Source organism: Xiphophorus couchianus, chromosome 14, assembly GCF_001444195.1.
Source record: "Xiphophorus couchianus chromosome 14, X_couchianus-1.0, whole genome shotgun sequence".
Taxonomy (NCBI): domain Eukaryota; kingdom Metazoa; phylum Chordata; class Actinopteri; order Cyprinodontiformes; family Poeciliidae; genus Xiphophorus; species Xiphophorus couchianus.
In genome coordinates this window covers 6,864,120-6,891,610 of record NC_040241.1, presented here as the reverse complement: position 1 = coordinate 6,891,610, position 27,491 = coordinate 6,864,120, and the positions used below count along the sequence as shown (strand labels likewise).

Below are 27,491 nucleotides of genomic sequence, written 5' to 3'. Positions count from 1 at the left end.
CCAATGATCAGACGTGCTGTTTTCTGTATCCGCTGTGTGTTTGGCGCCCCCCATTGACTGGGAGTATTATTGACCCAGAACATTCCCAAAAGTCTGAGCTGCACAGGGACATCTGTAGATTTATTCAATTCAACTCAGCACCCAAAAACACAAAGTATTCTATAAATACTGCATACTGTATTTATACAGTATTTATAGAATGAACAAATGATCACTTCCTATCTTTCTTTGCTGAAAATGTTAACATTTAAAAATAATATAAAGTTACCTAACCAGTACTCGGATGTGCATGTGAAGGTCAAACTTCCTGTAGTTACAACTTTAAAAATAGGAAGCTTTTGTTTTCAGACATCGTTATAAAACTAAATGTATGATTTTTAAATTGCTGGCTGATAAAGGAAATTAATGAGGTTCTTAGAGTTCAGTTTTCAATGAATGATTTAAATCAACCAACGGTCAATGAATAACAAATCAATCTTTGGTTGCAGCTCTTTTATGTAACTAGCACATAAAGCCAAGGACTTATTAAATAAAGATGATTAAAACAAGTTTTAGTACCAAATATTTATCATAATCTGAGAGAATCTGACCAAGAAAAAATAATCAAAGTGAGGTAAACAAATACAACGTAACGGGCATAAAAAATAATAAATCCTGCTTCAAGGAGCTTTGATAAACACTTTCACAGCTGGATAAAAGCAAATTAAAACATTTTGAGGATTAAAAGAACAAATCGCATTCCTTATCCAGGCAGAGAGGTTTGCCTTTTTTTTTTTTTTTTTACAAAACCTTTTCTTCTGTTCATTATCTTTGTTTTCCCAATTTCAAGGCCAACCTCACTGGTTTCATTTGCCCCAGGTTTTTTTTTAATAAAACAAACCTAACAAGTCTTTTTATCAATTCTGCTCATTGGATCAATCAGACCTCCAAACTAACACTTCAACCTGGATCTATGATAAGAAATTAGGAAGAGAGAGAAAGCAGGAAAGGATATTCAGGCAGATCCAACAGTGAGGCCTTCAAACATGATGGCTGGTTAAACAAAATAAAAACAAAAAGAAAACATGGGCGGGAAAGGTGAACAAAAGAGTTGCTTGAGAGGGAATACAAGTTAAAAAGAAAAGGTGAGTTAGTGAGGAAAAAAGGAAGCCACATATATTGCTGAAAATATGAAAACAAAAAGGAAGAGAAAGACAGAAAACAAGAACTGGAGTTGAATAGAGAGATGGAAGGTGGCATGTACACTGACCTGTGAGAGATCTGGGATGTCACCCTGATCTATTCCAACGTGCTGTCGTCAAAACAAAAATAAAATAAAAAATAGGGAGGGAAATAGAGGTGGGGGGATAAAATGGAGAGGAAAACAAAAAAACATAGGGGAATCATTACCTCATGCAGTGGCAATGTGTCAACAAAAAAACCCCAAAAAACAATAGAAACAAACAAGCAAACGCGTGTGACATCAACAGGAAATGGCGGCAGTGACTGAACGATGAGAAAACATGTCCAACTCTTGAAGGCGGAGCAGGCATGCTGTGGGAACACTTAAAAGTGACACCGAACTCCAGGAATTCACGGTTGACGTGACACGTCGACTTATTGGGACACAGATAAACAACGTCATGTCCTTCTCGTAACCAGCCAGTTGGCTTTCATACGAGATTATTCAGCAGGAAGTAAAAACCATGCTTGAGAAGAGTCAGCAAAAACTTCGTTTAAAGGGGCAGTGTTATGTAAAATACTTTTTTTATTTTTAGCTTTACATCATGTATAGTGTTATTCCCACATCATAAACATACTCAGAGTGTTGCTTTGATTCTTTTAATCTCTATGGCAAGAATTCAGCTGAGCAAAACGCCTCGATGGAAAAACGCCTCGATGGACCTAGCTCTGCCTTCGAGACCAAGCTCCTCCTCCCGGCTGCAGTTTCCAAGCTTCCGCATTACAGAACAGCCCTCCCCCTCTACTTCTGCACTCAGCTCCTTCAGACTAGCCAGCAGCAGTTAGCAAACATCAGCTGAGCTCATTATATGAGCTACTTCTCAGAACAACACTGGTAAAGACGTTGTTAAAGGCGCAGTTTCAGAAAGAGCAGGTGCTTCTTAAAGAGACAGAGGCCCAATTCTAAGGTGTTCAATTATGAAGTCAAATTTAATTTAAATCATATTTGCATTTTTATAAATGAGGTTGACAGTTTTGAAAATGAATAATTTTAACACTAAACTGAAGTGGTAAATCTAAGATAAATATGGTATAGGTTCTGGTAATAAATGTCACTTTGGAATATTGTGACCCTAATTCGGCAAATAATTTGTTGAGAACATGGAAAGCTAGCCTCTTCCGTTCTGTGCGCACCGAGCCGAGGAGACCAAACTCTGCAGCTGTTTTTGGAACGACCAATAGGGACGTGGAGCTGAGCTCATTTTAGCCACAAGAGTTATGGATGTCTTTTGAGTGTCGGGAGCTTGACGGTGCACAGCTGTCTGCTTCGTGTTTCCTGCTAGAACTCTGCTTGATGAACTTGATGACCCGCAGTGACACAGCTCTACAGACACATTAAATGAACTAATCCCTCCTCACAATCCATTACTTTGACTTTCACATTTCTTTTTCTCTACCCTCTTTTTACAGCAGATAGTCTCTTTGGCTCTTAAGGGATAGCCACATGTTGAGCAAAAATGTGTTTTTCCTCGTTTACTATTCAGGTATTGTAACATTTGCTCAACTTTAAGAAACATGTTTAATATCTAATGTTTTTACAGCGAAGACTCAATTAATGCCAACAACTCAGAGTTGGCCCAGCGTTAAAATTCTGCATTCTGACAACCTACATTCTCACAAAACAGAATCCAACACATATATGCTTAATAGCTAAATTGACATCTGTTCTACAAATGAATACTGATCTCTTTGGTGGCGCTTTGACTGAAGTTGAAATGCTTCTAGCACCTTGATAAAGTGGGTTGTTGTAATTCTCAATTTTATTTTGTTTTAAGCTAGTCGTATATGCATATATGCTTTGCTTTTTCTTTATTATTTTTGTATCAAGGGTTGCACAAATTTAAATTCACAATTTAAATCTAAGTCTGTGTGCTTATTTCCTAATAGAAATTCACATTGTAATCTCTTAACGCATTAAACGTGAAATATTTTTCTTTTTCCATAATTATCCAGTTTAGGAAAACACTAATCGGTCAACGTGTCATTTTAAGACAGTCTGTTGTGTTGTGAGAATTGTAATTCTCTTCAGCATCATAACTCCTCCATGGAAATGTATTTCTCATCTATCTGTAGCTGCTTCATTTCCCATCATGTTGTCAATTTGCGTATATGAAACCTACACAAAATGTTTACTGTACCACCGGCTGATGCTTTAGTACTTCCAAGTCATTGCATCAGATGAAAACACATTTATTGAGGGGGGAAAAAATGCATTGTAGATTAAAATTTGCTCCTTCACACTGGAGACGTATAAACATATTTTTTTAAGTCTATAGCCGTCTGGGGAAGTCCTTAAAACGTAATTGTAAAAAGACGAAGACGTTTAAATGGGAATGTTTCCCCATTCCGTGTCTGAAATGCACGTCGGCTTCCTTCGCCGTCTGTTTAAACGACGGAGACGGAACGGGGCACAGCGGAGAGAGATAGAGAGACAGAGAGAGGGATGATCTGTGGGCGCCGGGGGAAGGAGAGCCACTCGGGTATCCATCTTTGTCAGAGGGAGAAAAGAGGAGCGAGGCAGAGGAGAGGATTAGGCGGAGGGAGCTAACAGAGCGCCTAACCACGTCCTCCATCTTATGGTTATTTTTGGTCTAAATATATATTTATGTGTGAGTGTGTGTGTGTATAAAACGTGGGGGCAGAGGAGTAAGTCGGGGATGGCTTGGTTCAGCAACGCTGAGTGAGCAGAACTGCATCCGCCGTGTGAAAATTAACACATTAAAGTAACGTTTGAGAACATCTGGGTTAGGAGAGCTGGTTTCTAAGAATCTACATTTACACCGTGTTCCAAATTATTATGCAAGTGATATTTTCTCAGATTTTCTTAAATGGTCAATGCAAATGATGGTCAGTATAATTTTCAAGTCATGAACTATTACAATACAAGTCAAATTTTACTGAACAAAGCTCCCCATGAGAACAGTATTTTTTTTCAAAAATAAAAAACTCAAAATGCTCTGTTCCAAATTATTATGCACAGCAGATTTTCTAAATATTTTAAGGATTATAAAGAACTGCAAACGGTCATTCTGTGAATGTGCAGCATTAAGTGGTCACATGTACTAAAATCAAAAGCTATTTCAATCAAAAACATGTTAACAGACTGAGTTACATGTTAACTAGGACCCCTGCTTTGATATCACAGCATAATTCTTGATCCATTGAACTTGTGAGTTTGTGGAAAGTTTCTGCTTGAATTTCTTTGCAGGATGTCAGAAAACCTTCCCAGAGCTGTTTAGATATGAGCTGCATTAAACCCTCAGATCTTCTGCTTGAGGAAACTCCAAAGGTTCTCAATAGGGTTGAGGTCAGAGGAGGATGGTGACCACACCATGAGATTCTCCCCTTTTATGCCCATAGCAGCCAATGACACAGTGGTATTCCTTGCAGCATGAGATGGTGCATTGTCATGCATGAAGATGATTTTGCTATTGAAGGTACGGCTCTTCGTTTTGAATCATAAAAGAAAGCGATCAGTCAGAAAGTCCATATACTTTGCTGAGGTCATTTTCACACCTTCAGGGACTCTGAAGGGGTCGACCAATGATTCTCTCCCCATGATTTTGGCCCAAAGCATGATTCCACCACCTCCTTGCTGATGTCACAGCCATGTTGGGACGTGGTGGCCATCCACCACCAATCCACTACTGCGTCCATCTGGACCATCCAGGGTTGCACAGCAGTCATCAGTGAACAAGTCTGTTTGAAAATTAATCTTTATGTACTGCTGGGCCCTCTGCCACCGTTTCTGCTTGTGAGCTCTGGTTAGCGGTGGCCCAATAGTAGGTTGATGCACCACAAGCCTCTGGAGGATCCTCCACCTTGAGGTTCCAGAGGCTCCAGCAGCTTCAAATAACTGTTTGCTGCTTTGTAAGGACATTTTAACAGCTGCTCTCTTAATCCGATGAATTTGTCTAACAGAAACCTTCCGCATTCTGCCTTTACTGTACAAACCTATCTTTGTTCTGAATCAGCCACAAATCTCTTCACAGTACAATGATAACGCTTCAGTTTTCATTAAATATATAATGTTTTCATACCTTATCATACAGCACTACACTATCTGATGATTTTCATCAGCAGAGAGATTCTTTCTCTTTCCCATATTGTTTGAAACCTGTGGCCTGCTTAATAATATGGAACATCCTTCTAAAGTAGATTTCCTTTAATTGAGCTCATTAGACAAACTAATCAACCAGCTCTCTGAAATTAATTATAGTGATTCAAAGAGCCCTGACACCCAATACCATCTAGACATTTAATAGCACAACAAGAAATTTAATCTTTATGACACTTAAATCCAATATGCATAATAATTTGGAACACGGTGTAGCTAGGAGATTTACAGACAGTGATTTAAAATTAAGAATCTACAAAAACAACCCAAAAACCCTGAAAAGTGAACCTGTTTAAACAGATTTGCATCAATCCGGCATTAATACCTGTGTTGGTCTGGATATTGGAAAAAATTCCAGATCGAGTCTTGGTGACAATGTGCCCGATCCATAAGAGATTTATTCAGCTTAGTTTAATGCTTTATTGTTTATTTTACATTATATTTAGCATTCAAATGGTTCAGTCAGTCAGAAAGAACCATTTGAAAGAAGGCTTGTTGAAGTTTACTTTTTACATGTTCGACCTAGATAGTCAACCTATTGACTATCTTGTCAATAGGTCGACAAGATAGTCAATAGGTGCTTATTCAAAGTTTTAAGTTTGTTATTTATTTCACATTGGTGGTTATTCTTCTAATTGCACTAACGCAGCCGAATTAAAGTTGTTTTTACATGCTATCGGTGCATGAAAGTGTGCTGTGCTGGGCAGAGTTAGCAAATAAATGCGTAATTCAGCATGTTTTCTTAAGTAAAAAAAGAAACGTCTTAAGTCAAAGCAGCAATGTTTTGTCTGTATCAGAACGGTATCAGCTGACGCTAAATCTGTATCGGAAAAAGAGAATCTGTGCGTCCCTCTCTGCAGGTTCGTCTGTGAGCTTGTGTACCTCAGCCACTTTGAGGAACTCCGACAGCTTTGTCATCCTGTAAAGAAATTTCTTGTAGATGTCCAGAGCGTCTTTACACTGATTCTTCTTCATGTCAAAGTATTTCTCTACAGGAGAAAAAACAAACAAACACAGACAGTCAAGAAAGATTAAAACTGAGCAAAAATGAAAAAGTTTTTACATGAGGAAGAGACAAAACGTTAAGAGCTTCTGTGCGTGTGTGCTGGTGTTTACACATCTGTTAGACAGCAGCATCTGCATGACTGAACACATGGCCAGTTACCCTAAATTACACATCCTCCAGTACTAAAGGTGTCATTACAATAACCCATTACACCACTGAACGCTACATTGCCTTGCAAAAGCAGTCGTACTTATGCTACAACCGCAAACTTTAACATCGTTTATTTGGATTTTATGTGACAAATAAAATCCAAATTCTGTCGAGAATGTAGCATATAATTGTGAGGTAGGAGGGAAAGGGCTGAACGATTGTCATTTTTTTCCCTTCAAGAAGGAAAATCTTAACCATGAATACACTTTGATCCAGATCATTATATTGCAGCTGTATCTGGCTGGATGTTTAGTTGAGCCTTTTGCAGCCTCCATCCATCTTCCCTATCAGCTGAGATCAGCTTCCCTTTCGTGAGCCTTTTTGTTACAATCGGTAGGTTCATCAAGTGAAATCTCCCCCCAAAAAAAGACGTCAAAGTTTGCAGTTGTAACTAAGAAAATGTGGGAAAAAAAGTTTATAAAGAATGATTGTGTTTGGTTTGAACACATCACCCGTCCAACAGAGAGAACATTTCTTTAATTTACCTTGTTCTATCTTAAAAAAGCTCAGAGGATTTTAGATAGGATTAAGGTGGAAACGATTAATCGTGATTAATTGATTTTTGAAATGATTGCCTACTAACTTAGTAATTGATTAATCGTTAACTAAAGTATACAAGGCCAAAAAAAAAAGGTCCATTTGCTGAAAGAACAGTAATTACGTTAACGGTAATTAAGCCAAAACTATATTTAAAAAAAAAAGTTATATATACATTTTGCATTAAGAAAGACAAAAACCCTGTAAATATGTTCTATCCACAACTCCTCAGGCGGTTCTGCAAAATTTCCTTTTAAGCATCTTTTCCTATCAAAGTACTAATTGGTTGATCCAAAAATAACAACAACCAGATCAGCCTTGAACTGCACTGATTTTAGGTCAATCAGGTCAAGATTTTCACATGTTGATGACAGAAGTATTCATTTAGCTACAGATGCATCCTTTGATGAAGCGATCACTAAAGGAATGCTATGCTGTTGCATTTTAGGCAATAAAATGATAATTTTTTTTAATTAAAAAAGGAATTTAATTATTTATTTGCATCTTTAAATGTATTTCTAATATTGCATAAAAAAGACTTAGGTGAATAATCTGCGGAATGTGCCAATTTTTGCCCAACAATCATTTTGTCCATTAACCAATAGAATTACTGTTTTTTGTTGATTAATTATTCTACATTCATTTATCATTGAATTGTCATTCAATCGATTAATCGACAGAAACATTGTTTACTAAAATGATTGTTAGTTGTATCCCTGTTGGGTTTTTTTAAACTTCATTGACACTGAATCAGTTTAACTCTAAATGTGTAGCAGCTGGAAAGTGTCCCCCAGATACAGAACATATACTACAGAAATATGGGCTACTTTTCACGCAGCGCTGCCTGAAGGCAGATTTCTGAGATCGACATGTGGGAGGACTGCAAAGATTTCTGCAGATTATGAAGCGCAGCTGACGAAACCCTGAAAATCTTTCAAAAAAAAATTAACTGGGAACCATAACTTCAACATGTTTGGACTACTTTTCAACAGGCTGAACTTTTGTTTTTCCCCATCGTTCCATGTTAAAAAGATCCAGAACCTCTGGAAGGATTGATAGCTGTTAATTTGACAAACTACAGTGACAATTTCCATTAGCGTGAAATGTTTGTATGAAAAGGACATGTGCTACCCAACAGGTTGATGACTCCTTCATTGTACGCAGCAAAGAGCCTTATGGAGTCTTTAAAGAGCAGCATGAAGGCCGAGTTGATCACTCCATTGGTCAGCTCGTTAGGATTGGCCTGCAGGGAGGAGGAGAGAGAGAGAGAAGATGAACGTGCCATCACCAGACTGATCATGGAAGGATGATATCAGCCACACAGAAAGATCTTTTACCATACAACATCATCTTTCCTCCCCTAGTTGGCTGTTGGAAACATCATGCTTAAACATCAAAACAGCCACAGAATAAGGTGCTTATTCTGCATTCAAACGAGATCCCTCCATTTTTATCAGTCCTTGAAGCTCTACACACCCTAAAACGTGACCACTACGTCCATAGATCTCAAAGTTCTCGATTCCGGTTCTGGCTAATTGAATCTGCAGATACCTGAAAGTCCAGCAGAGCGTCCAGCTGGTTCTGGATGATGGGCAGAGTCTTGATGAGCTTCTCTGCGTTCATGGTGCGCATCACGCCGTCGACACTGACAAAACAGGAAGCACACGGTTACAGGCGAGAGCTTGAGGAGGAAACCTATGCAGACGTTGGTAGAAATGCGAGAGAGTAAACCAGAGTTTTCCTCTCTAATCTTGTTCCTGAAGGTGGTGAAAAGCTCGAAACTAACGTCTGGGAAAGCGCGTTATGGTAAAAAAATAACGAGACTTGGCTTCGAAGTCTGACACAGGTCTTCCTGATATGACCTTGTAGAAACACGCAGCCACTTATTTTTAAACCGCAGCTTCCTCCAGCTTCTATTAACTCTCATACAGTGGGCGTCTTTCAGAGCTTGGAGGAAAAGAGGAGGTTCGCTTCCTGGCTGAGAGATCGTTAGCAATGATTAAGATTAGGACTCAGCGTGAAAGTTTGGTGGCCTCGTTTCAAAGCCGTTTCAGCAGTACACAAACTTAGCTCTGTTTTCTTCACGTTTAATGGCGGACACTCTGAGCCCTTCACCGCACTCATCTAAGTCGTGCACTTGTAACTATCTGTGGGCGATACATCATTTTTATGAATTAATACTTTTTTTTGGTCTTCAAAGGTTAACATTTCGAAAAATCTGGATTTTCTTTATCCACCAATGCACTCCTTGGGTTTACATAGTTCAGAGTGATGTTTGCACATCCAGGGCGGCCATTTTGTTTGACAAGCCTGTTTTACAGATTCTGTTTATAAGGACGTTGAATTCAGGTCAACAAAGGCCCAGCCTACTAATTTCTCTTTTTTTTTTTACTTATGAGAATGAAGCTATAATATTACAAGAATACAAGAATTACAAGAAGAGTCGTATGGCAGTAAAGTTGAAATAATACGAGTAAAGGTCTAATATTAACAGAATAAAGTGGTAATCCTATGAGAACTCCAACACTAGAAAATGCCAAAAAATTAAAATGAGGAATGTTGATCATCTTATGAAGATATAATTTGGTATCAGTTTTACAGAGAAGGAAATATTTAATCCTTAATACATCAACATCAAATTATTAGCAGCAGAACTTTGAAACAACTGAGCCAATGACTTTCTCACTAAAACAAGTTTTCGTTTTGTAATTTTAAGATGTTCTTCTGGTAAGATTCCATCTTTATTTATTTTAGAAAATAAAGAGGGGGGGAAAAGAAATCAATGAAATTGGATCTTGTACGCAAAAAAATGTGATTTTATTTTTAAGTCATATTGCCCAGCGCTACCTACAACACACGATTTGTCCAACACAACCAAAACCATAAATAAATAAAATATTATTCATCACAATGTAAATTATTAAGCTCATTTTAAACATACCCTCTCTTCATCTTGGTGAAATCCACAGCCACCAGTCTGTAGGACATGGCCTTTTCGTTCAGGTAGCGACTGTATCGTCTGATGAAGGTTGACATGTCGTAACCTGAAAGATTATATAGTTTTAAGCCAACTTCATCCGTTTTGTCTTTATACCCCTGGATGTTTATCCATCCCATTAGTGAAAATATGAGACATAATTGCACAGAGTTGTGACATTTGTACAAAAATGAAGGCTCTTACCTTGCAGAGCTCCCTTATCCAAGAAGTTGCTGAGGTTGAACAGAGTGTTTCTGGAGGCCAGGTACTGGATGAAACGCTGAAACGTTGAAGGACAAAACGGGAAGACATCTTTAAACAAAGTGAACACTTCAGATTTGTTAAACCAAACCAAACTCAAACAGCTGAACATTCATTTATTTATGATTTGGGTTGGGGGGGGAGGGTGAAAAACAAAAACATTGCTGAATACAACCGAGATGAGAATTCGCAGTGATCAATCATTCATAGCCTCTAGAACCCTTGTTTATATAAATCTCTCTCCGCTGCTGCCGTCTCTCCAGAGCCAGTTTTAAACACAGCTTTGATCGTTTTGATAGATCTGATGTCGCTGAACAGGTGATGGAAGCGTTTTACATCTTATTTTCCTGATGATGTTTATCCCACCACGTTGGCTGTGTTTTCTAGCATCTCCTCTCAATCCAGCAGTAGCCCTAAATTACACTATTTGCCACTGCAGACAGATTTTACCCACTTCTAAACAGAGAATTAATTGAACATACAGTTGTTGTTTTGGGTTTTTTTTCAGTTGAAATAATAATGAATTATTTTTTTTCCATTTAAGAATGTTTTAGCAGAGATGTACTGGTCGGAGATTTGTAGCCAATTTAATCTACTTATATCAGACTTTTAACTTAACCATCTTAGCGATAGCATTGTTAAGTGTAAACAGATATTGCTGTAGAAGTTTTTTTTTCTAAGAACAAAGATTCAGTCCAGGGTTTCTGGAGGTTTCACCAACTCCCAATTAAAACGTTTTTTATGAGTTTAATTTAAGGCCTGTATCTTGAGCTGCAAAAAAAACAAATGCAGAGGACCAAAATGGAAATTTCTAGGGTATTTTTGTGACTCTATGTAGCAGCTTTGTGCTTCTCACATGGCGTATGGCTAGACAGCAAGCTAGAGAGCTATACGCTAACTGCTAATGGCTTTTTTTCTTTGCTAGCTAGCTAGCAAGAGAGCCAAAATCTAGCTGCTAATGGCTTGTTTGTTTGCTTGCTAGCTACTAGCAGCTCATTACCAGTAGCCTTAACCACCTTGAGTAACAGAACACAATAAGTGAAGATGCTTGCAACGACTCAAACCTTTGCCTAATATAAAAGTCCCATTAGAAAAAAAATAACTATATAGAATATATGAGATTGAAGAGTCCTACCACTAAGGAATGTAAGACTTGTGATAAGTGTGTTAATTTTCTTTAATTTAAGATGTTTTAAGGTCCTGATATTAGATAAATGTAAGACTTTTAAAGAGGCGGACATTCTGTCCACCAGCATTTTCCATGAAAGGAAGGAGAAAACAGAGAATTAATGCAATACCTTAGTGTTCCTGTTATCTGCTAAAGCATCAATCCTTGCTTAAAAGTAGCTGTCTGAATGAAAAGCCCACATGGGGGATGAGAAAATTGCTACCTTTGAAATAGCTCCTTACATTTCCGACTTCTTTCCAAACGCCGAAAATAATCAACGTTCAGTCTTCTTCTCCTCTCCACAACAACTTTTAAAACAAAAAGTGTTGACTTCAGCACAAAAAGTCAGCGTTGATATACGGGAGTTTCCATGTGGCCGGACCCAGGTCAGCACCAGGCAAGCTGAAGATTGTTCAATTAGAGTCGGTTGATTTCTCAAAACACCTCAAGTTTTTAGGGGAAAAAACTGTGAGGGAATAACAGGGTAAAATGCTGTCAAGTGAGTCCCTGCAAATATATAAATCCTTCATGATACTGAGATGTTTAGCCAGATGAAACCCCGCTGAAAGACAGCTAAAGTGTACATTCTTTATAAGCCAGATTGTAGCGTTTCATCTTCCATCTTTTCTCGCACAGCACCTCAAAACCACAGTAGTGGATGAGGAAAATTTGTAAAATTCTGCAACAATTTGAAGAAAACAACTCCTGTTTTAGTTGTAGTGCAGTTAGATTTTAAATATCGTTTAGAAATCAAACCGGCAACAGGCCTGACTTGAACTTTAGACTGAAATGATTTAAGACGTAGCCTGGACTCTGTCTCCGAAGATTAATGACCAACTCGCATTTCATCTCTTGAGAGCATCTTCGCTACATCGTCCTCCTCACTTCTCCGACCAGCAGAGCACTGTGGAATGGGTCTTGGCGGCCGTCCACAGCGATGGGAGCTCTGGCCTCGGGCTTCCAGAAACCCAGTCTTAAACTTTAAGGCGGACTGCGTCCGGCTGACTTAAGATGATTTGAGAATTGTGCATTTGCTAGTTGCAAATCTGGCAGGGAACTAGCCCTCACTGACTGGTTGGAGGATGTAAGGACCGTGTGTGTGTGTGTGTGTGTGTGTGTGTGTGTGTGTGTGTGTGTGTGTGTGTGTGTGTGTGATTATAAGCACAAAAAAATGCTTGCGGGCATGTTTGTTGGAAATCAGCTGCACTGACTGTTCCAAGGCCTCTGGGACTGTTTAAAAAGGCAGAAAGAATGGGATTTTGTTCTTGTCCCTTTCTTGTGTCTACATAGGTGCTGTTTGAGAGAGAGGGGGGGGAAACGATTTCACAAGTGGACGATAATTAAAAATTAAGTACAATAGGGACGGCTGGAGTGGAGGTTGCTATAAAAGCTGGGTGAACAAAAAAATGTTTGCTTTACCTCAGGGTTGACACCGCTCAATAATCGACAGGAGTGATGAAACGTAAGGGCGTACGCTGTATGGATTTACAGAAGAGGTGATGTAAAATAAAGATGAAAAAAAAAAAAACTCCATCAAAACAAATGAAAAGTTTTAGGTTTAAAATTTAAGTGCGTATACCAGTCTTCGGTACAGCTGCCTTGAAAAAATTAATCAACTAAGTCGAGATAAGCCCCTGAAAACTAGACATATAGCCTAGTTTTTTAATTATGGATATATATGATATATTATAATTAAATATATAGCTATAGCGAGTTAGCATGAGCCAAACTGCATTAAAGTAAATATTTAAATTTAAGAAATAGCATCAATGATGATTTAATGTAGAAATAGAAAAAGATACCTTTAGCTTAAAACAAATGTTGAAAATCCCAATCATATCACAGTGGGGATATCCGTGGGGGCCACAGCTGGACACTAACAGTTGAAATCTATGAGTACTTGAGAATCCCTTTAAAAACATCTACAACTATCTATTTTAATAGTTCAAACGCCAAATATGCATTGATATGAACAATGGGAACAGTCTTAGCACTACTGCAGAAGCTAACATCTATCGTTTTCCTCACCTCTGCTCTACAGCCAATCAGCGACAAGGAATATAAGAGCTGCTCTTGGATTGGCTCCTTTGCAAACGCCAGCCAATACATGGTTCATATGTGACGACACACTTGCGGGAACTTTGTAGTTGGCAGCCATCTTGGTAGGTATCCGTAACTAACCTTCATGACAGTTGCTATGGAGTTGCTATGACAACAATGAACACCACATTCTCTGTCTTGGGTCGATCCCAACAACAGTGACTTTGTTGATATATCTTTGTCAATATAAATTTCTTTTTGTTTGTCTGAGAGCCATGGTTCATCTACGCTTACCAAGATGGAGGTTCAGTGGCGCGGATCACTTCTGGTTCACCAGCGTGTCCAGTAGCATTGAGCCTTCCAAACTGCATTTTTTTTTAGATATCTCAGATACGCTCCAAGAAAGGAAAAAAACATTCATTTTAATTCGCGTTTGACTAGTTGAGGTTTCTCAACATCATCAGTCATAGTTTATCGCTGTAAATCTCCCCCGACACTCATACCCCATGATAACACCAAAAGATATTTTCAAAGTAAACTCAGAATATGAGGCTGTAGCTAAAATAAATACCGCTGCTTCATTATTGAACTCTGCCAACGGCTTGGCCTCCGGTGACGAAGCTCTGCGATTTCTCAGCTACTGTTTACCATTCTGGTGAAAGGCATGTCTTTCATTTACATCAACCTTTTTTCTGTATGTATGGATAGACACCGACAACCCGTCATCCCCTCCACTCCATCTGTGTCCAGTAAACGTTAGTGATGTGAATGTCCTTCACTAGAAATCTGCAGAAATAAAAGAACCTATTGAAGTTTTTATGCTCGAAGCTAATTAGCAAATGTCAAGGTGCTCAAGAGCGAAGTGGTAGCAATGAACGAGAATCTTACCCGCTTAAATTCTGCATGTTTTTAGAGCAAGTTGCCATGGTGATGTTAACATTTAGCTCAGATCACGACTCTGCCCAGATCGAGCTTTACTAAGACACTTACATGGCTGAAGGCTCTGTGTTGTTGCTTGTTAAATGGCTGTCAAATTGCTGCTTTTCAAAAATAAAAAGGGTTCAGCTTTTAAACTGCCACACAGCAGAATGCGCTAATGTGCTTTGAATACTACAAGATTAGTGTGGCGAACCCCAGTGAGGATGGAGAAGCTTAGAGATGGTCACAGATAAAAAACAAACGAGAAGAGTCAGAAATATTTAAAAGAAAACACTCAAGACTTCACAAGTTTGGATTTTCTGCCTCTTCTTGTGTGCTGACAGTTCTCTTCCTCATCAAAATCCCCATCCTATCTAACAAGAATGTGTGTTTTCTCCCTTAGCATAGCGCACAAAGGCGGAGGCGCTGGGTGCACACACACTACGCATGGATGTGGTTAAAACGGAGAAAATCTATAAAGGAGCACAGAGATGTGGAGGGGAAACACATAGGGAGACTCAGAAACCCGCGGAGCCCCAGATTATTCAGCAAAGGAGGAGAAGACACACTTCTGAGAGAAGATTCAGATTTTTTGAGAAAAGGGGTCTGAGAATAGAAGGGGAGCCAAAGCGGGAGACAAAAACAAGATGTACAGAGTCCTCAGGGTGAGGAGGCTGGGGGAGAAGGAGAAACAGGTCGGCTCGGCTTGTAAAATAATTCATGTTAGCATATTGGAGAACAACCTCATACATTATTGATGCGTGAAGATGCCTCTCCTAGCTTCAGCTGTGAAAAATAGCTATACGTACAGCAGTGCTACCAGCATCTAGCTTTTGACCAAATCTGCCTCTTATCCTAACTCTGTTTCAAAACTGCACAAGTTTGTAGCTACCATAGTAACTAACGTCACCTGTCAGAGGTTATGATGAGGGGAAGCCCAGGCCGTGCCAGAGCAGACCATTTCAATGCTCAGTGAACTGAAGATAAACTGAGGCACTCAATCTGAGTCTGAATTCTACGACTGATTTATGTTTAGCCTGTCCGCTTGCCTTCAGTCTTTTCAAAGGTCTAACATGTCGATACCGACTGATCCAATTCTGATTTCTCTTTAAAAAATTTAAATAAAGCGTAACAAAATGTTTTGCTCTAGCTTTTTGCCCAGTCATTTGCATTCGAAGCAAAGATGACGTCACACCATGGCGTGCTGTTCTTTCTGCTCCTTAATTGACACTGACTCACTATTGCAGCTGATCTTGACACCATCACTCCCAGAGAGTGAGCCTTTAATCACTCTCTTGGTGATTAAAGGTACTCAATGTGCGTGTATTTTGTCAGCCGCACGGACTCCGCGCACACTGTCCGAAGAGGGTTGAGATTTCCTAGTTGAGCGTACAGATTGTCTACGTGTCCCGTGACAAATTCCTCCATTTCCCACAATCAGAATGGATTCTAGCAAGTTTGATGAATTAGTTGGGCGCCTAGGAAAAAGTGCCAGTCTGGCTGATTTGCATCCTTGCAACTGGTTGCATCGACTCTCAACCTTACAAACTCGGTATTGCATACAAAATAGTCTGATGTGAACACCATTCAACACCGAGCAGTTTATTGTGCGACACAAAATACATGGTCGTAAAAATGTATCGTTATGAGGAAATGTCCGGTGGACGTCTGTTTTGAGTCCACCTCCAGGAAGCGTGGACCTCCACACATCGTCGTACACGTTCATGTGGGTGCCTTTAGGGGTGTAACAGTGGTAGCCCAACTTCAACCCCTCATCCTATGTCAGCTTTCAGCTAATGCACACGTAGGCAACTTGTGCGTACCTTAATGTCCTTAGGGAGCTTATGACTGCATTCAGCTAGTAGCATTAAACACTAAATTAATGCAAAGTATGTGGCAAATTGCTTTTCAACTATATTGAGCTAACTGAATTATTGATATTGTCTCAAAAATTAGGCCAACTCAACTGCTTACAAGTCACTCAACGTTTATACATTGAACCACCAAGTGACATCACTACTTATCACTTAACATCCACTGGTCAAATTGATTCTGTTAGAGCGTCCATGGCAGCTCTGATGGGGTTTTTCCTCCATAACGGGTCTGGTACTTAGCCAGAGTTGGTTGTAAAACTGGTTCTTAGTTGGTTCTACAAAGGAATCGGTTTGGTTTCTACAACTCGACAGCCAAACTGGAGCAGCAGTATTGCGTCTATATGAACGTCCAATCTAAATTTTTGATCCTTCATATGTTTTTCGATTTTTAGCTCCTGGAGAAAGGTTAAAGGTCGGAGCTTAAACTCATTGAGAAGGTATGCCAAAATACACAGCAATAATATAATAGTCCATAAGTCCCTTGCTCCTGAGGTGCTTTATTGGTGAGTTTATTGGTGTTAAAGCCAGAGAAGTAGCCATGGCAACGAAAAGAACTGTTGTTAATCACGCGATGCCAATTTACAACTGGAACCGGTTTGGTAGAAAAACTGCCAATGGCAACACCATGAGGCTGAGGTCGACTCGCTTTACGAGTGTCTTGTTAAAAGAACGTACCTCAACACATTTTCTAAATTTTTTATGTTCTGCTACTTGTTCTAATGAAATATTTTTCTATAATCCTTTTATCCCTGAAAGCGGCAATAAATTTTACATCTAAGCTGAAGTCCAATATCTACCCTAAAAATCTGATCTGGCTCGGTTTGGGATTCTTTCATCTCTGCTCCCTTTAGACAAAGAAAAAGAAAAAAAAAGTCCAAGATATACGTAAACATGAGTGTATCCTGTGAAGCCTGCTGACATCACGTTAGATAATAAAAAGGGAAGCTCAAACAGTTACTGCTCAACTCTCTTTGGACCTGCCACTGTGTACGCAGAGTCAATGAACAACCACCAGCACAGGAATTATTGATCTTGGCAGAGAAAATTTCTCTCTGCTTTCAAAGCGGGCCCACAAGCCTAGAAGTTATGAGCTTCCCTGTCTTGGTTAACAATACTACAGCTGAATGAAAAGGCAGTCTAGATCTTATCGTGGAGGGCTAAAAATAATCCCCGCTAACAAATTAGAGGAGACAAAACAGTCACGGGCCTGTTTACATGGAACGGGGATGCGCCAGGAAGGGAGACTCATGTCCTAATGGGGGGTCAGAGAGTCCACAGGCAAATTATTTGTGTCCACAGTCCAAACAGTGCCTGCATGAACTAAATCACCAGAATCTACTGTAACAGACTTCTACTGAAGTGTGGTGACTCACATAAGAAGAATGAGTCGTGACGAGGCCTCGCTGAATGAAACCAGCCCTTGTGCAAACAGAGACGCACACAAACATAACGCAACCGTACGCACGAAGCCACAGGTATGCGAGAAGGTAGAACCAAATATGTACACACAAGCTGCTGTTTAACTCGTCTAAATCCAGCCTGGGATTGTTCCACTTCCTCCTCCCCCCGCCTTCTTCTTCCTCATTTCTACTCTCTCTTATGCAATCAACCGTTTAGCTACTGAATCTGATCAAAGTGTGAAGGAAGCGGTTGCGATGTGAAGCTGGATGGGTGCTGAGGACAATGGGATTAAGGATGAACGTCTATATTTAAACATTTTGAGGAGTGCGCACACGCTGCTGCAGCAAAACGTTTCCGCGTGTGGTTCTGAGCCCAGAAGGTGATGAGGCTAATGGTGTGTAGGCTGCAGCCCTCCAGGGAATTGCTGCATCTTGCTGGTGAATGAGTCTGTCTGCTGGGCCAGGGATGCGGCCACATGAGTCATTTGAAACCTGTACACGGTTTTCTTCCCCCTCCTAGTCCAGTTTGGTTGTGCACCACCATGACGGCATTGTTTTACCTTTACAAACAAACCACAAACTATAGCTGTCACAGAGTTTAACAGAGGTTTGATTTACCGAAACAGCCCCCGCAGTTTTTAAAGTAATTTTATTTTTAAAAAGTAAAAAAAGTTCTGGAAAAATTCCAGCACAGTCCAAATGATGCTTTTATTTTTATAGAACTGGCCATCTTTAAGTGCTTCAGTGCTTTAGGAGTGCACCCAAGACATTAAATAATTATTAGATGAATTAATCAGAAACTACGTGTTACTGTTTGCTAAGCTTATAGAGATACATTTTTCATCAGCACAGACAGAGAATCTGCATAGCATAGAATGAGAGTAATATAAAATATGGGGTCCTTGCTGCAACATTTCAGTAGGACTTATGTAATTTTGTAACATAAGAGCATATGTGTGATTTATATGGTGATTTCGTTAAAATAATATTTAATTTATGTTATGATATATCGCCATTTCTATCTCTCTTTCTTTTAAGTGCTTCATTGAACCATACAGATCTAGTTGCTGTTACGTACAAAATGTCCCACTATTATCAAACCAGAACATCTACACTTTGTACTCTATCATGCAACTTGGTTGAAGAAAATGTTTTCGTTTTATTTCTATGCTTTACAGAACAGGGTATCTAAATGAGGCCCAGGTCTACAGTCACTGAAGTGTGATTTTTTTCATCCTCTTCATGAAATCTTATTTTTAATGCCATATAATTAACCAAACTGCAACAGCAGCAACAATAAGAGCATGCTAGTTTAGCAACACAGGCACTCGGGGGTTTTTTTACCCATCACCTTGCCGGGATGTTACGTTGCACCATAGATATTCACTCACTCTAGGTTTCAAATGTCAGGGCTCTGTAGTGATATTCATCTGTAAAGTTTAGTCTCAAACGCATTGCATAACTCCCCCTGTTCAGCTCTGGCTTATAGTATAACACCATCACTAAACAATGTTCTAAGAAAATGCCATAGTTGTCGACCAATCCTACCCTGAGGAACTGCAAAACAGTGCTCCCATCAGTGCCACCATTTGTATGCCAATACCCACCAAAAAACACTTGAAGGTACTTGCACTTGCTTTCAAACATGTTATTTATTCATTTAACAAGTAATTTTGACGGCCTGTATTTACATTCTGCAATAAAATTAAATTGAATACTTTGTTAGGCAAATTAATTTTACCAATGTGCTTTATCAGCACTAAGTGCTCTGCAGTGGTTTAGCTTAACAACAGTGCTCTACATGGTTAGGGTTGGGCAATAAAGTCCATGAATACAGAGTATCACACTATTAAATCTATTCATATCTGGTTCAGCTCTACTACCTTCAAAGAACTGGCTTGCCCTTTCACAGCCATGCCATTAAGTCACTGTAACTACCACATCTAAAATATAATTTCAGAGTCATTCTAGTGTTTTGAAGCATTATGTGGAGGACCGCTGTGGAGGGAAAAAAAACAAAAAACGATTTATCTATATCGGCTCCAGAGCAGATGTGGAACCACTTCACTGGCTCTTGTTTGAAAAGGAGTACTCTCCAAGTCTCAGTTGGCCTGGACACGTTCCACATTTCTACCTCAAGGCTCTGACAGAACGCCGTTTATAGCTCTAGCGCAGCAACTGTTCACTTCAGTTGCTTTTTCTCGGCTGTGTCAAGAATCTTCTACGTTAAAACACAAAGAACTTCAGCTGCTTTTAAAAAACGAACAACTTTGTATGACATGGTCACTTAGCAGAAGAAACCTAAATGGTTCCTGTTCTGGTTTAAAGAGTGACCAGTTTGTGAACCACAACACTGCGGCTATGAAACTGCATTTGTTACAGTTTCAACTTGCAGCAGCATATCCCAATCAAAATGCTATCTTTTAGGTGTTTTAAGTATTTTTAGATAGCAAGTCACACTCCACAACATTCTTTGTTGATGCGATGAATATGCTTGCCCCCGTTTGAACTTCTGAGCTGAAAACGATTTGTTTGTTTCAATAAATACTATGTTGTTCTCTACAATTCTACAAAAAACATGCCAGTTTTGGCAATTCACCACAATGTTAATACAGTGGTACAGTAGATTTAAGGGTTTGGGTTCAATTATGGATACTAGCGCTACCCACAGAGCTAATTAGTGTTCTTCTAATTAAACCTGACACTTGAGGACAGCCTTGAAGAGCAACATCTCACAAGTAGAGCCTACAACTACAAAAAACAAAAACCCAACATGAAACGAAGAGCACCTTACGGGTAAAAACACCCCCATAACTTCTGAAATATACTTCACACTGCCCTATATGACTGGAAACACTCCACATTCTGTGGATTAGTCCGAGCGTCATTATTAATTCACTGGCAGCACCGGCCCCCCGCCTGCCACAGCAGGGTTCACTGCGGGAGAAGTAAAGATATGGAAAATAAAAAGCAGCAAGAATGTTTCCTGTCAGAAATAGCGAGATAAGTGAAAGGTGTTGGATTAAACCAAAACGGCTCAACCGAGAGTGGAGAATTGGAAACAAATGGCACCATTAAGTCGTTTTAAGGCAAAATACATCTGTGTCCGTTACTGGGTTTTCACACGGAGCACAGGAGGGTTGCATCGCTATTTTGAATAGGGATGCAACTAACAAATATTTTAGTAATCGATTATTCGGATGATTAATCAAGTAATCCGATTGTTTTTAAATTGCAACGTTCTTCGGGTTTCCCATTTGACCACTGAAGCCTTTTTTTAAACAAGATTAGAATTACATTAATAGATGCAAATAAATAATTCAGCTCCCTTTTTAAGTAAGAATAATTGATTCATTTTTTGTTTAATAATTGGACAGCAAAAGGCGTTTTGAAGAGGGTGTTTTTTTTTTAAAGAATTTTAATTAGATTAAGCTCAAAATATTCCACTTGAGAAATTTTGGGAAGAAGGCTTTTTGATTATTATCCTAAATGCAATATGTACAGTATATATCTTTGTACAGTTTTGGCTTAATTACAGCTCTGAAGGTGTTGTCCTTTCAGGAAATGCACATTTTCAGAGTCTGTATACAGTTACTAAATTAGTTGGAGATTATTTCAATAATCGATTCATCATGACTCATCGTTTCAACCCTAGTCTAAAAGTGGCATTTGTAGTCTGAAACATGACAAAACAGCAGCTACTGTTGGGAATCTAGGATTGCAGCGCTCATTACTACAGTCACAAGCACAACTTTTTACACAAAATCCAAACTTTGACATTCCCTCCTCTCTCAATATGATGCACTATTTTTCTTCCACTACACAATTATTCACTTATTTGGTTTGGTCCATCACATGAAATCCAGATAAAATAAATTAAAGTTTGTGACGATAAGGTTACAAAATATGACAAGGTTCAGATGGCATGAATACTTGGCACTAGAAGTTGCCCATTTCAAAAAGCGAATGTAAAACCAGTATGCAAACCCCTCTGACTGGGAGAATCTGTTTGGCTTGCAGGACCCAGCAGGCTAATATCCTGTGGCGCCTGCTGAGCTCAGTGGGAAAGGAACAAAAAACAAAACAGAAAAATATTTATTCCATCATTGAATAATAATCTGTTTTCTTGCTCATGTGGATTTTTTAGAAATGTGACAGTTGATGAAGTTTTCACTTAGTAACGACAGGATATTCTAAAGTTAAAAAGCAGGTATCTTTATGCACATCCATCATCCGCCTTCTTCTGTGTGCTGCTAGTCGTTTCCGTTTGTGTTCCAGCAGTGGACGTAAAACACGTGTGCGACGACACCATTTAAGCTTTTCCCAATTACCATCGGCGACCGATGGTCACGGTGACCTCCTTGAATGCCGGCTCAAGCAAACAACATCCTCCTTTGGCCGGGAGCGCCTGCATTAGCACTTTCTACACCTATTTATTCCCTCCTTGTGTTCTTCCACTTGGACACCAACAAAACGCACAATTTTCATTTTAATCTGTTCCTCTGCCTGTGCCCCCAATCGCTTTCCTTCCACCCAGTCCCCCCCTAAAAAAGGTGCAGAGGGAGTGCGGCGATGCTCCTGTGACGTCAACGAAACAAATGGGCTGCAACTTTCACAGCGACCAGTGTTGTGCCCATGCAGCCTCTGCCTGAAATCACTTCTTTTTCTTCCCCCCCTCTGTGGAAACATTTTGTGGGACAAGAAAGGAAAGCGCCGCGTCCTGCCGTCGTCAGCGGTTTTGCCGGTGTCCTCGCCCAACCGTGCCAGTCTCCCCTCGCGTCCTGAACGACTCCCTTACACATCCCACCCTCCGTCTCACTCGCCCCATTTCCCAGCCTGAGGTTTGGATGTACAGAACCACAGCTCTCTATCCTGATTCCTTATGCACCGAGTCACAATCAATCACACTGTAATTTCCCCCTTCTGGCACTTAGAACTGCTCTGCACAGAGGAAGAAAAGCATGATGGGTAGTAGTTTCTTCTTTTTTTTTTCCAGCATGCCCTTGAAAACAAACTCATTTAAAAAAAAAAAAAAGGGTTTCACAGCATTGTGTGAGAGGGTACATTAAGGTCTGGGGAAGATTTAGGCGGCCTCTAAGCAAAGTGAGAAAAAAAACAGAAAGCTGTGAATGTTTCTCTTCACGTGAGAGCTTAGGGAGAAGCCTGAAATGTGATTCCTTCGGGATCAGCTGGAAGTTAAGGTGTTGATAAAAACCGGAGGCTTAAGCGAAGGCCGAGCTGTTGATTTTCAATGATTGATGTGGAAATCTCAGCTTTTGTGTTGGCTACAGCTTGGAGGTCACAGAGAAAAGTCCCTTTATGATGCTTTCAGTTAAGGCGCCATCACTCTTCACCGTAAAAGGACAGTTCAATGCTAAAAAATAAGTTAAATAATTTTTGTATCTCCATTTGGCTTTTTACTACTAAAAACAACCCAAACGCTTGGGTTGGTTGTTTTGGCAAAAAGTTAATATTTTTTAGTGTCTGGAAAATGAAGCATTTCAAAAATCCTCCTGATTGTTAAGTAACAGCCTACAGGCACTGCACCGTTACCTAGCAACCCAAATTGAGCTCCAGCATATTTGGTCAGCTGGTTTTCCCGCTGTATGCGTTGCACAACGCCTGCTGGAAAAGACAAGTGATTTGTTGCCGACTTACCGTCCTGAAACTACTTGCTGCATTCTTGTTGGTTGTGCAGGAGGCTCTACTAATGCTTATCAAAGATGTACAGTTGTATAACTCCACATCCGTTTGTAAATGTTGAGTAGGAGGGGGGCGTGGCCAACTGGATTTAAAGCGACAACAGAACCTAAAACAGCTCATTTTGAATAAAGCTTTAAATGTGTATGGCAAGCCATCTTAAGATCTAATCAAAAACATACCCATCTCTTAATTTAAATTTGAAACATGAGTTTTGTTAAAAAGTTTCTGCTAGTAAAAATTTTAATTTGAAAAAGATTTTATTGTTTGGATGGCTGCAATGACAACAGCTGTTTGTTGTGGAAAGGAAGAATTTTTATTTCTTCTGGATTTTGAAATGTAAATTATTACTTGGATGAATGGATTTATATATATTTAGTTAACAGATCCTTCTTTCAGTCTCTCCCCCATCTTAAAACCCAGTCTGTGGAACTAAGAAAATTACTTCCAAACAGAAGCGACAATAAGAATAATTTGGTAAAAGGTCTTGCACAGATAGTAATCAAATAACCTTGTTGCTCCTGAGACAAAAACAACAGTAAAGAAAGAAGAGAAAGAGGCACAAAGAATGATTTGCCTGTAATGATTTAAAAGTTTCCATATCAAATACATGTTCACATAGGTCTCTTCCATCAGAATGTATTATCCTGAGATAGAATGAAGTAAAAGTTAAGGCGTAATAAAACCCAAACATCCCCAACATTTACTTTTATTGTTGTGAAACTGAATTATGACTGAATTATTACTAAAATTTTATCTGATTGGATTAAATCTCCCTCCAACAATTCAAGTCGTTCTGGATTACTTTTTATTTGGGTTTTTTTTTTTTATTGGGGGGCAGGGGATACAATTTGTGCTTTTAAGCCTTAAATACGTATTTTAAAATAACATTGACCTGAACACGACCCGATTCTCACGTCTTCCAGCACTTATCTCCAGTACCGTTTTACACGGCATCTTTCTGGCTGCTGCACTCTCTCTGACTTTCCATTTGCCATTAGTTCCTCTCGGTCTCTCCGGGGGCCCCGTTCAGATCTCGGGTCCTCGGACCGCCGGACGGTCCCCGGGGACGGATCCAGACGGCTCCCTCGGGGGGAGCCAGAAAGGCAGTGGGGCTGGAAAATGGCTCTCACAGTCATTGTTTGGGGTTTCCTGCTGGATTGTTTTTGGTACATACTGGTCTTTGATTAAAAAAAAAAAAAAAAAAGATTTGGAAGGACAGGAACAAGCTGACAAACGATAAGAACTGGCACAAAGGCCAGACGGGGAGTCAGTTCAGGGCTCTCATCGCAACGCCTCCATGTAGTTAGTGGACAATTTAAACTTCAGCCATTAGTTCATGTGGAAACCTCAAATTAATCCGTCTGTATGAAACTCCAGGGAGTTAAAACGCGATAATTGATCCTTCAGCAATGTTCTTGTGAGATTGCGGCAGAAGAGAAGGTTTATAGCAACACAAAAGTAAAACTGCCGTCGAAGACATCGACCGAGCCGTCCCAGCGGGGAGTTACCCAACAGAGAGGGGGGAGAGAAAAAATCTGCAGGTGAAAAACTAAACAAGCATCGATACCTGCCGCACACAGCCACTAAAAACTCTCCATTACTGCAATCACCATCCAAAAACCTTTTAACGAATACGGCAGCCGAGGCAAAGACGAGATATTAAAACTTAATTCACCTGCTATTTGCTCTGAATGGCAAATCCCCACAATCTTTTTCTTTTTTTTTTTTTTTTCCAAAGCCCTGAATACATTAGAGAGGACACGAGCTGGAAACTGGATGCATTTAAAGCAGCTGCGTAGTCCAAGCAGGAGAGAAAGCAGCACACAGTGCTTTGCAGAGGTATTCATAGGCCTTTCATTTTTTCAGATTTTGTAATACGACCGAAAAACTTTCACGAATGGGATTTTATGTGACAGACAACCACAAAGGATTGAATAATAGTGAAACGGATGGGAGCTGGAAGGTTACCATCATGTGGATTTTTTTTAAATAAATAAAATTCTGAAAAGTGTGGCATGCATTTATATTCAGCCTCCCTGCATTTCTGGGCGTCGCAAATCTACAGACTGAAACTTATGCCCATTTTTCTTCTCAAAAATCAGATCCGACAAAGAGTGTCTGTAACAGCATTTATTCAGGTTTCACAACTTCAAATTTAGGACTTTTTACAACCTTGTTATGACCATTATGAATAAAATTTAAGACCGATATCACGACAAATGTACAAAAAACATTTAGAGAACCCAAGCTGTGAAGTTTCTGGGGCCTTTTTGTGGCTCTTGGCAGCAGCTTTGAGCTTCTCACGTGACAAAAGGCTAGAGAGGGATCTGCTAGCTGCTAATGACCTATATGCTAAATGCTAATGGCTCTTTTGTTTGCTAGCTAGAAAGTATTAGCAGCTTGTTACCGGTAGCCTCAACTGTCTTTTTGTGTCTCCTGGCAACAGCTTTGTGCATCTCACATGGCATATGGCCATGCGAGAACCTAGCTAGCTAGCTGGAGGCCATATGCTAGCTGCTAATTAATGACTGAATATAGTTTATTAATCCCAGAGGGAAATTTACATGAGCCATATGATAGCTCCTAAAGGCTTGCTGTCAATTGTCCCTTAAGAGTCTGATATTTAAAGATTTCCTGAGACAGACAATGTTCTGGTAACTTGGTGATGTTTGGGGAATATTTTTAAGAGAAATTAAAAATACAAAGATCTCCACTAGAGCCTTTAGCTGAACAGGTGATTGTTTTTTTTGTTTTGTTTTTTTGGTCAAACTTGGTTGTCTGAAGTTGAACGTTAATCATTTCCTCCGCTGATGTTCCTTATAGGCGACTGCTTTCACTCTAATAATCTGTGTTCTTCTTCCTCATCACATATTCTTGTGTCATTTCTTTGAAGCATTTCCTTCATTCCCTGGAAGCCCTGTGAGTATTTATAAGTCTTAAGAAAAAGAAGTGAAACTCAAAGTTTTGGCTATGTAATTTCAGGAAGTAACCAAGTAAAGTCTTTATGCAAACTGCTGGACTGGGTTTCTGCCCGTCTTACCAATTCAAATTTAAGATTTTCTTTAAGACCATTTAGCAATCAAATTTAAGAGCTCTATCATGGCAGAAATGTACAAAAGAAAATTGCATGTTTTACAAGCGTTTAGCACAGATTGAAAGTAGCATCGCACATAAAATATAGCCACAAAAAAATGGATAAATTTACACTTTAGGCATGACAAAACAGCTAGTTAGCTAGCGATAGCCGTAATCGCCCCAAGTCACAGAACGCACATTACAATTTTTGATTTTAAGACTTCTTAAGGATGTATGGACATCCTAGTTGGAAAAACTCAGGGCTTTGCTTCATCATCCACCTCCATGATAAGCTGTCTGTGGCCTACCTGACGACTTTTCTTCGTTATTGTTTTTGCACTCTACTTCCATTAGAGTTGACCAGACAGAGCTCTGGGCCAAGTTTGGTTCAACAAACCGCCACCTAAAGAAAAATATAAAGTCTGTTGACCCCAATTTCCAGGGTCTGCAGTTTGGAAATTTTACTGCCGGCTTCTTTTCCCTTTGCCTCGACAATAATGGATGCTCTGGCTGCGAGGGAGCGAGGGCACCTGGCCCCCCAGAGCCTCGGTCAGCACCGCCGTCCTGACAGGCCTGATGAGAACATGCCACGGCCTGAATCATCACTTACCGGCCTCTGAAACAGAAACCAGCTGCAGCATACCGAGGCTGCGAGATTTTTCAATTACTGCACTGCACACTTAGTTAGCTCCTACATTTAATAAGTGCAGCAGCAGTGCATCGGCGATGAAATACTGCATTTTAAATGCGCGTGGCAGCTAAATTATTAATGCTTACATGGCCTCGTGCCTTTAATTTGTAGAACAAGATTATAGAACTGCACAATATACGTTTGGTATTCAACGCTTTGCTTATCTGCCTTCAACAGGCCAGGTGAAATAATAACCCATATTGGACAATGCAGCAGTTTGAGCTGCGAATGGGAATATTTGATGCGTTGTTTTAAATTCGCCAGCCTGTAGCAGGTAATAAATCAAAGAATAA

The 27,491-nt window shown here is 39.7% G+C and overlaps 1 protein-coding gene across 5 annotated transcripts in view; it reads right to left on the bottom strand.

The window, feature by feature from the left end:
* Positions 1–27,491, bottom strand: part of LOC114158011 (phosphatidylinositol-binding clathrin assembly protein) — a 94,081-nt gene that overhangs the window by 33,052 nt on the left and 33,538 nt on the right. For 3 of the 5 annotated variants that reach the window (XM_028039315.1, XM_028039311.1, XM_028039313.1), the window contains exons 3-8: positions 10,273–10,348; positions 10,033–10,135; positions 8,643–8,736; positions 8,223–8,334; positions 6,221–6,327; positions 1,250–1,291 (exon numbers count right to left, since the gene is read on the bottom strand). In XM_028039315.1, coding sequence (XP_027895116.1) covers positions 1,250–1,291; positions 6,221–6,327; positions 8,223–8,334; positions 8,643–8,736; positions 10,033–10,135; positions 10,273–10,348 — 534 coding nt within the window. The remainder of the gene's footprint in view (positions 1–1,249; positions 1,292–6,220; positions 6,328–8,222; positions 8,335–8,642; positions 8,737–10,032; positions 10,136–10,272; positions 10,349–27,491) is intronic. The other 2 variants (XM_028039312.1, XM_028039314.1) reach the window with 1 other exon arrangement.